Source organism: Hemibagrus wyckioides, linkage group LG13, assembly GCF_019097595.1.
Source record: "Hemibagrus wyckioides isolate EC202008001 linkage group LG13, SWU_Hwy_1.0, whole genome shotgun sequence".
Lineage (NCBI taxonomy): Eukaryota > Metazoa > Chordata > Actinopteri > Siluriformes > Bagridae > Hemibagrus > Hemibagrus wyckioides.
The window spans coordinates 18,812,101-18,824,920 of record NC_080722.1 but is presented as its reverse complement, the minus strand read 5'-3'; the positions used below and the strand labels follow the sequence as shown (position 1 = coordinate 18,824,920).

Here is a 12,820-nt window from a genome sequence, read left to right as displayed (position 1 = left end):
GATGGTTTAGGTGTGGTCATAAGATGTGGTGCTAAAGATATAACAGATAACTTCATGTGTATGTTAATTAACTGTATGTTTCTTGGCAAGAACTTGCCACTGGGTGTTCAATTAGTGAGGAGTATTTGGACCCCTCAGATTGCTGTTCACTGCCATTCCTATGTTTAGTTGAGATGTAAGATGTAGACACTAGAAAAGTTTGCATGCACATTTTATGAAATACCACACAGCTCTTTCCTAAAAAATAATAAGGCCACCTTATTATGATCACTGAGAGGTGAAGTGAATAACACTGATGATCTCCTCATCATGGCACCTGTTAGTGGGTGGGATATATTAGGCAGCAAGTGAACATTTTGTCCTCAAAGTTGATGTGTTACCCACTAACCGGTGCCATGATGAGGAGATCATCAGTGTTATTCACGTCACCTGTCAGTGCTTAAAATGTTATGCCTGATCGGAGTATATATAAATAAAGGTATGATATAGGATCAGCTTAAAAGGAAAAGGAGGCAAAGACTACATGCACAACAACATTTTTGGCAAAAGGTTACATTTATTCACGGTCACAGAAAAAAACCCAATGTACAGAAACTAGCTTCTCTGATCAAACCTGCCTTACTGAATGCAGCTTTTGTTTTGGTCAGACAATTCAAATAAAAGCTTAGGTTTATTTATTAAACAGGAACTTTATATAAAATATCTTGTTTCGCTAGTCAACGCTTAGTTATAGATACTGATTTTATAGTTTTCTAGCTTTTGCAAAGAACACACCTTTAACATCATCCACTCCAACCAGCATGTCTGCTGTTAATCGATACACACTGAGCTGCAGGAGCTCGAAGCCACTGGCACTCAGACTCGCACAGACTTGAGCCTCATCCAGCGGCACCACAGGGATCCGAACATCTGGAGCTGCCATGTAAAAGCTCTCCCCCAAAGCTCCAATGAGCAGAAGGTGACCGCCGTTACGCAGGAGGCTGGACAGATTGTGTAGTGCTTGAGTGAACGAGGAAACGTCAGGGCTGACACTTTCAAGGCAGAAACAGGACACGATGCAGTCAGCGCCGGAAGCAGGCAAAGATCCAGGTGGAAATGGGAACAGGTGGTGAACGTTAACAGGAAAAATGTCAGTCACCACTGAACGAAGCCTCTTTGCTTTCTCCCGCCATGCTGAGGAACTGTGTTAAAACATTAGGTTCATTCATGTTAGTGTACATTTTGAAATATTCACTCATAAAGCCTTTACAGTCTTCACAGGGGTTGGACAAACAAACGTAAACACTGGTAAGTATAGTGTTAGAGCTTTCACGCCTATATCTGTGCAGCCTGGTGGCCAATCTTCACCGATTTCACATTCCATATGTAAGAGCAGAGTGTGAAGGTTGAATTAGCAGACTAATCACACAGTTATACATAAAATACAGCAATCCACACAACATAATTGGAGAGTTCAAAAGAGGACAGGTTGTGTTTTGAGCCCCTGATGACTGTGCACCTACAACTGTGTGGCCGATTCCAGCTCCATCACTATTTTCAAGATTTCTGACAACACTCTTGTGATGGGCCTGATCTCTGATAATGATGAGCCAGACTACATAGAGGAGGTTAAAAACCATGGGACATAGGCCCTACACCCTACAAATACATTATTGTGGTCTAAATCCAAGTTTTTCTATTTCATTGTCCAGCCCCTGTATGTTTTAGGGACAAAAAGCAGCTAAACATTTGGATGGATGGTTTTCTGAAATATTTGAATATGAATTCCATATGTTTGAATGATAAACATTAAGTTCTTATTGAGTGGCCAAACTCAAGCTTTTTCAGATCACTGTCATCTCTCCCTCTCGTGTCTATGAAATTAATAATATAAGTAATGTGCATCGGTGTTAAAATAACAGAACAACTAGAAAGACTAAATAGATATAAAATTAGAGAGACTGGGAATCGTGTGGTTTTTAACATCACTGTAGAAATACAAAGTTTTCAGTAGAACATAAAATAAAAACGATTTTCTGGGAATCCCAGTCATGTCACTTTTGACTGAATTTACATAAAAATAAAAATATGTATGATGTTTTTATGTGTTTTATAGATGTTTTTAAAAGAAAATTCTTCTCCGTAATCCAAATTCAGTTAAGATCACAAAAAAATACACTGTATTTACTGTGACATGTATATAATTGATTCATACAAAATATATATTTTTGTCAACTTCTAATTTTCAAACAATATAAAGACAATTTTAAATTCTGGGGTTTTTTTTGAATAGTGACGATCAATATGAGACAGTTAAGCTTACTGAACATGCCAGAAGTAGAAATGATGAGACAGTGTAAAAGAACCTGCAGACGTGAATAAAACACACAGATGATGTGAATGTCTCACCTGCGTCCCTCCAGCTCACACACATGTTTCAGGTAAGGGGTCCAATCAAAGTTGCTCTGTCCATCCTTGAGCCATTTGTTTAATTCGTTCCGATTCACTTCCAAAAAATCAGATAATATGACTCGATTAAAATGCTCACAACCGCTCATCACCTGATAAAGAGTTGGACCAGAACCAACGTCCACCAGAATGTCACCTTTAATGGCATCTGTGGAGTGTGGAATACACAAACTATTATTTTACACAGCTTTACATCATATCTAGCTTTGGCAAGTCTCATTTCATACTGAGGAAAGAGCTGTCAGTGTCTATAATATAAGTAAAATACTTAAGATGACTTAAGATGATTTTTTAGCAATACAGTAATGAATTTATAGAAGAAGAAAAAATCATGATCCTTTCAGATATCAAATATTTAATGTTAGTAGAAGACAACATCTTACCCTCACTGAAAGCTTTATGAAGGCAGTTTAGCTTCCATGGTACGATGCTGTCACTTCGGCTGAAGTCCGCTCGTGGTGGTGTGTAATTGTACTTCAGGTACGCTTCAGGATCGAACCCTTGGTAAAAAGCAGCCATTGCAGCTACTGCTTTCTCTTGTATGTTCTCTCTCTCCATCCTTTCCTCTTCTCTTTCTCTACACAGCTGTATTTATATTTGGTCCTCACTGGAAAAATTCACTTAAACAAGCCTTTATTCATCTGCTGATCTTTGCCCATGGCCAGCTGCACTCTATCCACCTCTTTATCTGTTTATTTCCAAAGGAAGAGAAATTGGATCCTCTGTTTTACCTGAGAGCCTCAATGACCAGGGGCACTGATGGCATCGAGGACTTTTACTGTGCTTTTGTTTAACCTCGGGGTGTGTCTCAGTTCAGACAGAGAAAAGGGTTTAGGCCATTAGCTTTACATATTCCACACTTCTGTTCCATGAAAAACAAATTAAAATAGTTAATAAAAGTGCAAAAAAGTAAATTAAGTCAAATAATGTCACTGTCCCAATTTAAATCCTATATTTTACCTGCACATACAGGAGAATCTGAGCATGTGAATAGCTTCTGATTTTAATTTCCATTTCCATTGCTTAAAATCGATTATTATGGAGATAGGAACAAGATACACTGGGGGTTAAAAAAACTAAGTGTGTATTACTATAAAAACCTTTATTAAATAAAGAGCACAAGCCAAATGATTATGAAATTGATGCATCTTCTCCCTTTAAATTGAATTTTAAACATGGTGCTTTCATTTCAGCCTGAAGGCATCTCTGCTAGCTTTTAGGCTACACAAAGCGGCTGATATTTGTTTAACTTCTTATCATCGTGTCTGTCAGACAACAAAGTCCTGGAACAGAATGAATCTCAGCAAATAAAAACGTAATGCTAGGATGTTATATATTTCAGATGTTTCTGTGAATGGTTATATTTTGTAGAATACATTTTTTTTTAGATGAGATCTACATACTCTATGTCCATATTTAAACAAATATATGCCATTATATATACCAATATAAATTATGTCATGTCATTGACAGAAAAGTGCTGTCAAATTTTAAATAGATTTCAAACCACTTCATTTCATTCTCTATTTATTTATAGGGTTATAAATGTTAGCACATTAATAGTTTTATTGAAGGTAATTACATCCCAGTTCACCAAACATTCTGTACCCATGAACCCTCTGCACACAATGTAGGTACCATTACATAACAATAAGCAGACCTAATATTCTAGTTTCTCTCTCTCTCTCTCTCTCTCTCTCTGCGCAGTCCACAGCATGACCACTTCTTCTCTCTGGACCTGCCTAATCCATCCTGATGCCTTATCTTTGGTTGGAGTCTTGTCTCCTGGTGGTGCTCACTGCTGCTGTGGACGGCTCGATGTGGACATAACATGACGGCTAGCACCAAACTCTGGGTTAGAGTAATATAAAACGTACCTCAGTTCCTCCCTTTCAGCTGGTGTTCTCATAAAAGACAACTTAATAGAAATGTAAATTTAAGGGATTTTATGTCTATTTCATAGTTTCATACCGACTTTCAAAAGCGTGTATACGCTGACATTCACAGGAAGATAATTGCAAGTAGAGGAAAGTGCTGGCAATTAGAGATTCTACTCTATTTAGACTCAAAGCACCCCCTTTAATGGGACGTGAAATTAAAGTATATTGGTAGCCTTTATTTCTCTAGGGGTTACAGGATCATAAAACTCAATTCCAAATGAAAAATAATAAGATTCAAAATCAGATTTCTGCTCTGATCAGGAGTGAGATCAGGGAAAGTTTAAAGAGCCATGGCCACAAGATACAGCATTGAATATGATGTGACTTATTTTTAAACACCTTGAAGCTGCGCCCAGAGGCGACTGCTGCTGATGTATAACCGAGTAGGAGGAGGACTGCTGACTGTATACTGCTTCCTGAAGAGACTGACTGCTGCTACTGTTCACACCACACGAGCTGTAGGACTGTAAGGATGGCTGGGAACCGCATCCACCTGCACAGAGCAGAACATCAACACGCTTTATTTATAACGTCAGCACTATGCTTCTATACACCACTGCCTGGCTAAAAAAAGTACTCAATACATCAGTATAAAGATTAAATAAACCCTAGGTTTTGATAAAATTATAATTGTAGAAATGTAACTTAATTATTAATTGGTAACTCATAATGATACCATTAATTTCATGCAATCAAATAAAGAAGATGTAATAAATAAATATTTAAGTAAATAAATGAAATATACTAGAACATGACCAGACTTCACCTTCAGTCCCTCGACACACACCCGAGTGTATTTCAGCTCAGACTGCACATTTTTAATATAAAAAATATAAATATACACAAGATGTTAGAAACATTCCTTTGGGATCCTTGTTGAGATGATCGCATTGTGCAATCCCTGCAGATTATTTGTAACACTTTCACACTGTGAATCTCCTGTTCTACTGCATCCCAAAGCTGTTCTACAGATTCAGAACCAGTGACTGGGAAGAACACTGAACTTATCATGTTCATAACACCAATTTTTGAGGTGGCTTTGTTTTGTAATACGGTGCATTATAATGCTGGAAGTAGCCATGAAGGCATGCACATGCTCAGTAATGATACTGAAACAGGCTGAGGCATTAAAGTGCATAGAAAGGTCCACATATAAATATAAAGGCCCACAACGTGCATAGAAAGCGTTCTCTACTGGACTGCTGTTTATGGATGATTTTCATTTATTGCACCATTCTGTGTAAACTCTAAAGACTGCTGTGTGTAAAAAATCCCAGCAGGAGATTATGGCATCAAATCCGCACCATAAGTATCGTACTCGTAATAAAATATCGTCCTCATAAAAATAAATAAAACACGTGAATCACAAGGATGCTAGTTTGTTGTTTCCAGCATGCTAGTGTTTGTTATTCCAAAAATTACGCGTATGCCCATTGGTCCACTGCTTCTCAACCTGCTGCCCTTCTCTAGCCAATCAGTAAAGTGACGTCACTGACGCGCGACGGTTAGTGTTTGAACCTGTCTTAAGAAAGTGTGATGATGTAATTAATACGTTTAAGGTTTCTTAAATGTGTGTCTATTGTAGTATCGTGTCAAACCTCCTGTTATTATGCTAAAGAGTATTTTAATGAACTGGACAAGTGTATCATTGTACAATCATTAGCATTATAACATAGCGTTATTGTTGCTGAAACAGTAGAGTAGTGCGCTAACAGTGCTAAGCTCATGTGTTCAGTTTCATCATGATGAAATGTATAGTTTAAGTATTATGTATATGTATAATGTTTAAAGTAATTCACTTTGTGTTTACTCTTATCTCTGTATTAACCCACACTCTTAATCAGAGTCCTGTATCACCGCGTTCACAGGCCCAGGTCAGTCAGATACAGGGTCAGATACAGGCTCAGGTCAGTCAGATACAGGGTCAGATACAGGGTCAGATACTAGACTCAGGTCAGTCAGATACAGGGTCAGATACTAGGCTCAGGTCAGACAGATAAAGGGTCAGGGTCAGCAGGATCAGAGTCGGACACATGCACTGATCAGGAAATGGCCAAGTCCATGCTGGTGCTGTAATGAAGCATAGATTCCCCATGCAATGTTTTCAAGATGACCGTTAAGAAAAGCTAGATATTCAGTTTTATATGAGGATATGAAAGTCTGCTGCATTTCTCTTTATCACATTTTTTGCTCTTTCCCCGATATTTTCAGGAGGCAGCCTGCCTGTGGAAAAAGAAGAATAAACACTGTTCTGGAAACCAGGAAAGATAACAAAAGCTTTAGTTTAAATGTTCAGGGCTGCCGTTACAGTAGTGTTCTTGCTTATACAAGATGTACTTGTTTGATATATAAAATACAATTGTTGTTTTTTTTTTGGTATAATATTTTTAAAGTATTTGACTCTGCACTTCTGTGTCAAGGGCTGTTACTGCTAGTTCTGTCCTATGTTGAGAAAAAAAAAAAGAAAGAAACAAAATAAAGTTTTATTAAAGCAGTGAGTGTTACTGTTACTGTTTTATATTAAGGCCAGAGAGCGAGATGTCAAAATTGAGAGTCAAGCTCAAAATAAGTCTTTAAATTAGAATTTATTTCTAGACTCTTTATGTCTGTGTGTTGACCATTATGGAGGTGCACGCCACCATAAAAGCTGCAGAAGGATTTAAGGTTAAATGCATTGCAAAATGATGCTACAAATGTAATTAAAACACGTTTATTCCACAATTTGCTGCACATAGTTTAAATCTAATAAATACAGATGTCCTCCAAAGTCTCAGGATGGGGAGTTTGGGTCGGTGTGTGTCCTAAACTGTGCCTGTGGTCACAGCATCCACTCAGTCTCTGTAAGCACAACCCCAGTACTCTGCTCCTCTAGGAAGAAAGCAATGTCCTCCACACCTACACAAACTGGAACATTTAAGAACCATTTTAGACATATTACACCTGATTCCTTGAACAATTAAGGCATCTAACTAACGTATACACTGATATCGATTACATGTAGTAGTGTGTAATCGCCCATTTTCTCACGTGCTTAAGACAGGTTCAAGCGCTAACCGGCAAGGTCGCGCGTCAGTGACGTCACTTTACTGATTGGCTAGAGAAGGATAATAGGTTGAGAAGCAGTGGACCAATGGGGACTTTTATCCCGCCCCCTAATCTGCATAAAACTCTACGCGTGATTTTTGGAATAACAAACACTAGCATGCTGGAAACAACAAGCTAGCATCCTTGTGATTCACGTGTTTTATTTTTATTTTACGAGCACGATAGTTATGGCGCGGGTTTGACGCTATAGGGGAGATCAGCAGTTATAGAAATACTCAAACCAGCCCATCTGACACCAACAATCATGTCCTGGTTAAAGTCAGAGAGTTTTTCTTCAGTCTGATGTGAACATTAACTGAAGCTTTTGGTCTGTATCTGCAGGATTGTATACACTGTGCTGCGGCAGTGAACCGTAACCATCATTCCAGAGACTCATTTTAATAGTATTTTATTATTGATAGTCAGTAGTTTATGTACTGATGGCCAGTGTTCTTTTAGGAAAAATCTGAGAGAAATGGCAATTAAAAAACATCCAACTAACACACTTTCATACATTCTGGTGTCTTTACACAACAGCGCTGAAATAATATTTACGTGCTAATTCATTTTCCTCAAATTTTACCCTTCCTTAAAAAACAAAACAAAACAGGATCCTTGCTACGGACTTCCTTCAAACCAGCAACATTAATTAGCAAACCCTGACTAGTCTTACCCCTTGACGCCATGATTGATTTTTACTGTAAAAGTCTATGAAAGTGAGGTTTTGTGAAGTGATTTTAATCGAAAGTGAACATAGTGCGGTGCTAACAGGGTTCCTGCAGCTTCACCTCAGAGCATCATGACGATAAACCGTCTCTCTCTCTCTCTCTCCAGCAGCACTGAGCTACAGAGAACAACCTGGAGCTGTTAGGTGATTGGCTGACTGGCCGTGACGCGATTGGCTCCCGCGACAAATGATTGACACTGTGCCCGCCTCCGACGTGCCCAGGCAGGTTTGGGAGAGTAGACCTGTAAGCGTAGGGTACAGTGACGTCACGGGGGAAGTGACGTCTAATTCCATTTCTAATTCTAATTCTGACGTCTACTTCTACCAGATCAGTTACTGCATTTTACAGATCACTTGAAAGGTAAGCTCCTAAAATCCTCCTCCTCCTCCTTATTATTATTATTATTATTGTTATTATTATTATAATTATTATTATTATAAGGAAGCTATCCATCAGATGGCAATGTTTTCTTTTTATTTGATCAAAAGATGCGAAATTGTGGTTATTAAGAAGCCACACTTGTTGGTGTGAAAGATGTAAATGATGAGATGAGACGAGTTCAGGTCTGACTTTAAACATGGCTCGTTAATGAAGCCGATCTCAAACCCTGATTTTATTCTCATCACATTCCTGTAGGCCTAAAGACTAAACTTTACACCACTGACTCGAGTCTTTTAGTTCACTATGTTGAAAAGAGTCACTGATGAATCAGTTCTGAACACAAATCCACCCACTGTTCATTTTACACAGTGCTGTTAGTTATTCTGCCTCTTATCATTTCTTACAGCTGATTTTTTAAAGAGATTCTACTTTAACAGCGATTTGTTTGTGTTTTTGTAGATAAAGCAATCTGAAAAGAAATGGAGAATTTCTACACACGTGATTTAAAGGTGAGTCAGGTCCATGTGAATCAGTTTCAGCGTAAACAGGACTTTCATTTGATTCTGAAACAGCACGAGTGCTAATATTTATCCTAGCTATTGTAGTTATTAAAGACTCTCAGTTAAAGCACTGCATCTGCTGAACTCTTTGTCTCTCTCCAGATGATTGAGAAGCAGAGAAGGAGCCAGGGTGGAAAATTTGGAGTGTCCACTCGGAGCACCGCATCTGACCAGAGACCGAAGTGTTTCAGGGATATTATGGACCTCGTTCTTCATCTGAGCGATGAGTATGCTCGACCTTTGACTTTCACTAACATTTTATTCAATTCATTTACACCTGAATAAATGATTAGATGCTGATTTACTCTCTCTCTCTCTCTCTCTCTCTCTCTCTCTCTCTCTCTCTCTCGCTGTGTTTAAAGGGAATGGAAGGCTGTGAGCAGGGGCATGAAGAAGGAGGTAAGAGTGTGAGAATAACAAATAATGAATAAGATGTAAATATTTCAGGTAATTGTTCTGGTTAATGAAGAGATAAATCAGTATGTTCTGTAATATTCTATTCACTTTATTGATGTCAGCTAGATTCAGTCATATTTGTAGATCTGTACAGTTATTTATAATTAGTGTTATTCACTGTTATGTGAAGAGTTAACTGATGCTGATGTAATCATCACATCATGTGGCTCATGGATGGTTTAAAACTGGGTTTGAACCACAGCAGAATTCAGCAACTGGTTTCATTTGGTGGAACATGTTGTAATGTCACTGATCATGTTTCGTAATCAACAAGCTGACTTTCTTTCTTTTATTTCATAAGGTCACGAGGGTGGAGTTTGTGGCTGTGTGCACTAAAATCGTGGCAGAGGTGTCGTCTGCTATCGTTCGCCGTTTACTGAAGCCTCTCAGCAGAAGCTTTGGGATCAAAGTGATTCACGAGGCAAATGAGAAACTGAAGAAAATGGAGTCAGAATCGGGCAAGTGCTCTGCCTCAGACGCCTCAGCTCAAAGGTAAATTTTACAGACCTATTGCTCGGATTTCAGTCCTAATATTCCCGATGATCAACTTTACTGCAGTTTAATCAACACCTCCTGACCAGTCAGAATCCAGGATTCAGCAGCACAGTAGTTGAATGACCAATTACATGGGTTTTCTGTCTTTTAACAATTGGCTGTTTAAAAAGAGATCATGAATTTAACACTTATTGTCCTATTTTACATGCATTTATTTATTTTAGGTCAAGTGGGTATTTATTCTTGCTTATGTTCTCTCTTTCCTGTGTGTGTATAAAGATCCCCTATGGAGGTGTCTGATTTCATCTGTCATCTCGCTCAAAAAGTTGTCACAGAGATTAAAGGTGCGATGTTGGTGGCAATTCGGAGTATGGCATCGGAAGCAAGTGCTTCCTCACCTGCTGAAGATCCGATCACAAAGCTCGATGATCTCAGCAGGGCATGCACCAATGAGATCTGTGATAAGATCTTGGACCTGTATCACTCTGAAGAGTTCAATAGACTTTCAGAAGAAGGGGGTTTAGTAATGTCCCTAACATCCCTCCTGAAGGTCCATAATATAATGATGGGCTTGGAAGAAGTTGTCTCTGTCAGCAGGTCCTCTTCGTGGATTACTGAATCTACAACCCCTGACTTGGTCTCCACAAAGACTGAGGTGATAAGTCCTGATAGTGTTTCATCACCTCCTCAAGCTGAGAGCCCTTTCAGTGATCAGTTTTTGAGCACAGCTACACAACTGATCACTGAAGTGCTTTTGAAGACGGCGCAAACCTCAGTGTCGTCCCAAACCTCCGTCCCCGCCTCCAGGGAGACAGAACTGAAGGAGCTGGCCAAAAGCACAGCCACGGAAATTCTGCACAGATTATATTATTTGCTTCACCATTGTAGCGATGCTGACCAGTCTATACCAGAGCACGAGAAGTTCCTCTCATTTGCTCAAAAGATCCACACAGACATCCACAAGCAGGTGTTAACATTCGTATGTGAACAGCAGCAAGCCGCTTCAGATAAAAGCAAGACGCTCTTGGACGCCTGTACTGAAACTGATGCTGAGCTCGACATCAGCTCAGACGGCGTCCAGAAATCTGTCTCTGCTGTAGAGGTCCTAGATAAAGCTACCCAGGTTACAAGCGAGATCCTGGTAAGTAGGTTAAGTTCACATATTTCCACAGGATTAATCAGCATGACAGGCTCGGGTTTCAGCACAGCAGTATATCCGGATCAAGCCGCTTCTGGTAGCGTAGAAAAGGTGATCAGTGACGTACCTTTGGAGACTGGAATATCTGATGTGGAAAACAGATCAGAGCTCCTCAGAGAGAGCTCCTCAGAATTTTCCTCAAGTCCTTCTGGACCCTCAGAAAGTGTTATAGATGAAGAGAATAATCCTCTGCCCTCAAGCCAGAACAGTCTGTACGTTCCACTGCACCTTTTCACTGTGATCCATGATCAGTTGAGGTCTTTCTTCAAGTCCTTCTCTAAAAGTGCTGCTGATGATGAGAAAGGTATAGACATGTCAGTACACTCAGAGAGCGTTGAGGATCGTGTCGTTCCCATCCACATCAGTAGGGATGGCTCGGTTCATGAGCTGGAAGTTGGCCGGAGTATATCAGACTCTGTTCTGGAGAGAAGGAACAGCGTGTTACTCTCCATGCAGTTTCCTTCTGAGCTCATTTACACATTTGTACAGGAGGCTAGTAAGGCTTTATTGCAGAACATTCTAAACGCCAGGTCCAGTGAGGAAAGCGAAGGGTGCTCTACTCACACAGCTGAGGATCAGCAGAAGAAAAAGAGGCCTAGAGTTCGCTTCATTGTGAAAACTCAAAGGTGCATCGTCGTTAAGGTATGCAGGACTTCTTCCCCTGAATGTTTTCTCCTGGCTCTGAGATTTTATTTGTAATTAGTGATAATTGCACGGTTTATTAAACATCAGTCACTCCATTTACAGCATTAATTACGTTCTTTATGGTTATTAGTTATCTTACATGTCCAGTTCTGCTTCCTGATTTGTCTATTTTACCTTCATTTTTAGCGTCCCAGGAAGCAGAAAAGGCAGCGCAGGGTTCCTCTGCCACAGGCTGACCAGCCAAGCATCTCCACCTCCGCAAATCTCCATGAGAGTAAGTCTATAAAACAAAAGGAATCTGCAATAATTTACCATGTTTACACTACTTATCTTTTTAGTGTATTACACTACTTTTATCCTTTATCATTACTCTGTATCTTGTACTTTAAGTAGGAACAAATGATGCTAACGGTGATATTAGATATTATGATATTATTTGATGATTTTTAAAGAGCGTGATGATCATGTGTAGGAGTTTTAGGTTTTATCTGGTCCTGCAGGACCTACAGCAGGTTTTGTTGTTTTGCTGTAACTCTGCTTCTTCTCATTTTCAGCTTCAGAGATTGAATCAAAGACCTTACGGTCGGTCTTCAAGAGCGCTCGCAGGACGCTGGGCAGGTTCTTCTCCAACATCTCCAAGACCTTCACCAGCTGCATCAACCCTAAAACCACCCCATAATCTGGTGTTACAACAGAAAAAGAAAGAAACAAAAATACCTCCATCCACACCCAACAATACACTAAAAACAAACAAAGAAACAAATAAATGAATAAAACAGAACCGTGTATTTATTGTGTATTTATTGTGAATATTTATAAAGTGTGTATATAGAGTCACCTTTATTATGAAACTTTATTCTACTTTATTATGAAAATGTGTTCTCC

General features: G+C 39.3%; 2 protein-coding genes across 2 annotated transcripts; one reads left to right on the top strand and one right to left on the bottom strand.

Annotated features, from left to right (window-relative positions):
* Positions 1 to 547: 547 nt before the first annotated feature.
* LOC131363636 (phenylethanolamine N-methyltransferase) lies at positions 548 to 8,158 on the bottom strand. The gene is made up of 5 exons (XM_058406369.1): positions 8,146 to 8,158; positions 4,769 to 4,881; positions 2,832 to 3,033; positions 2,389 to 2,596; positions 548 to 1,181 (listed from the first exon to the last, which is right to left on the bottom strand). The coding sequence occupies exons 1-5, from the start codon at positions 8,156 to 8,158 to the stop codon at positions 743 to 745; spliced, it is 975 nt and encodes a 324-aa protein (XP_058262352.1). The 3' UTR covers positions 548 to 742.
* Positions 7,582 to 12,681, top strand: LOC131363346 (uncharacterized). Its single transcript, XM_058405769.1, has 8 exons — positions 7,582 to 8,560; positions 9,041 to 9,090; positions 9,244 to 9,368; positions 9,504 to 9,540; positions 9,899 to 10,089; positions 10,372 to 11,932; positions 12,122 to 12,209; positions 12,490 to 12,681. The coding sequence occupies exons 2-8, from the start codon at positions 9,061 to 9,063 to the stop codon at positions 12,612 to 12,614; spliced, it is 2,157 nt and encodes a 718-aa protein (XP_058261752.1). The 5' UTR covers positions 7,582 to 8,560; positions 9,041 to 9,060; the 3' UTR covers positions 12,615 to 12,681.
* Positions 12,682 to 12,820: the final 139 nt, after the last annotated feature.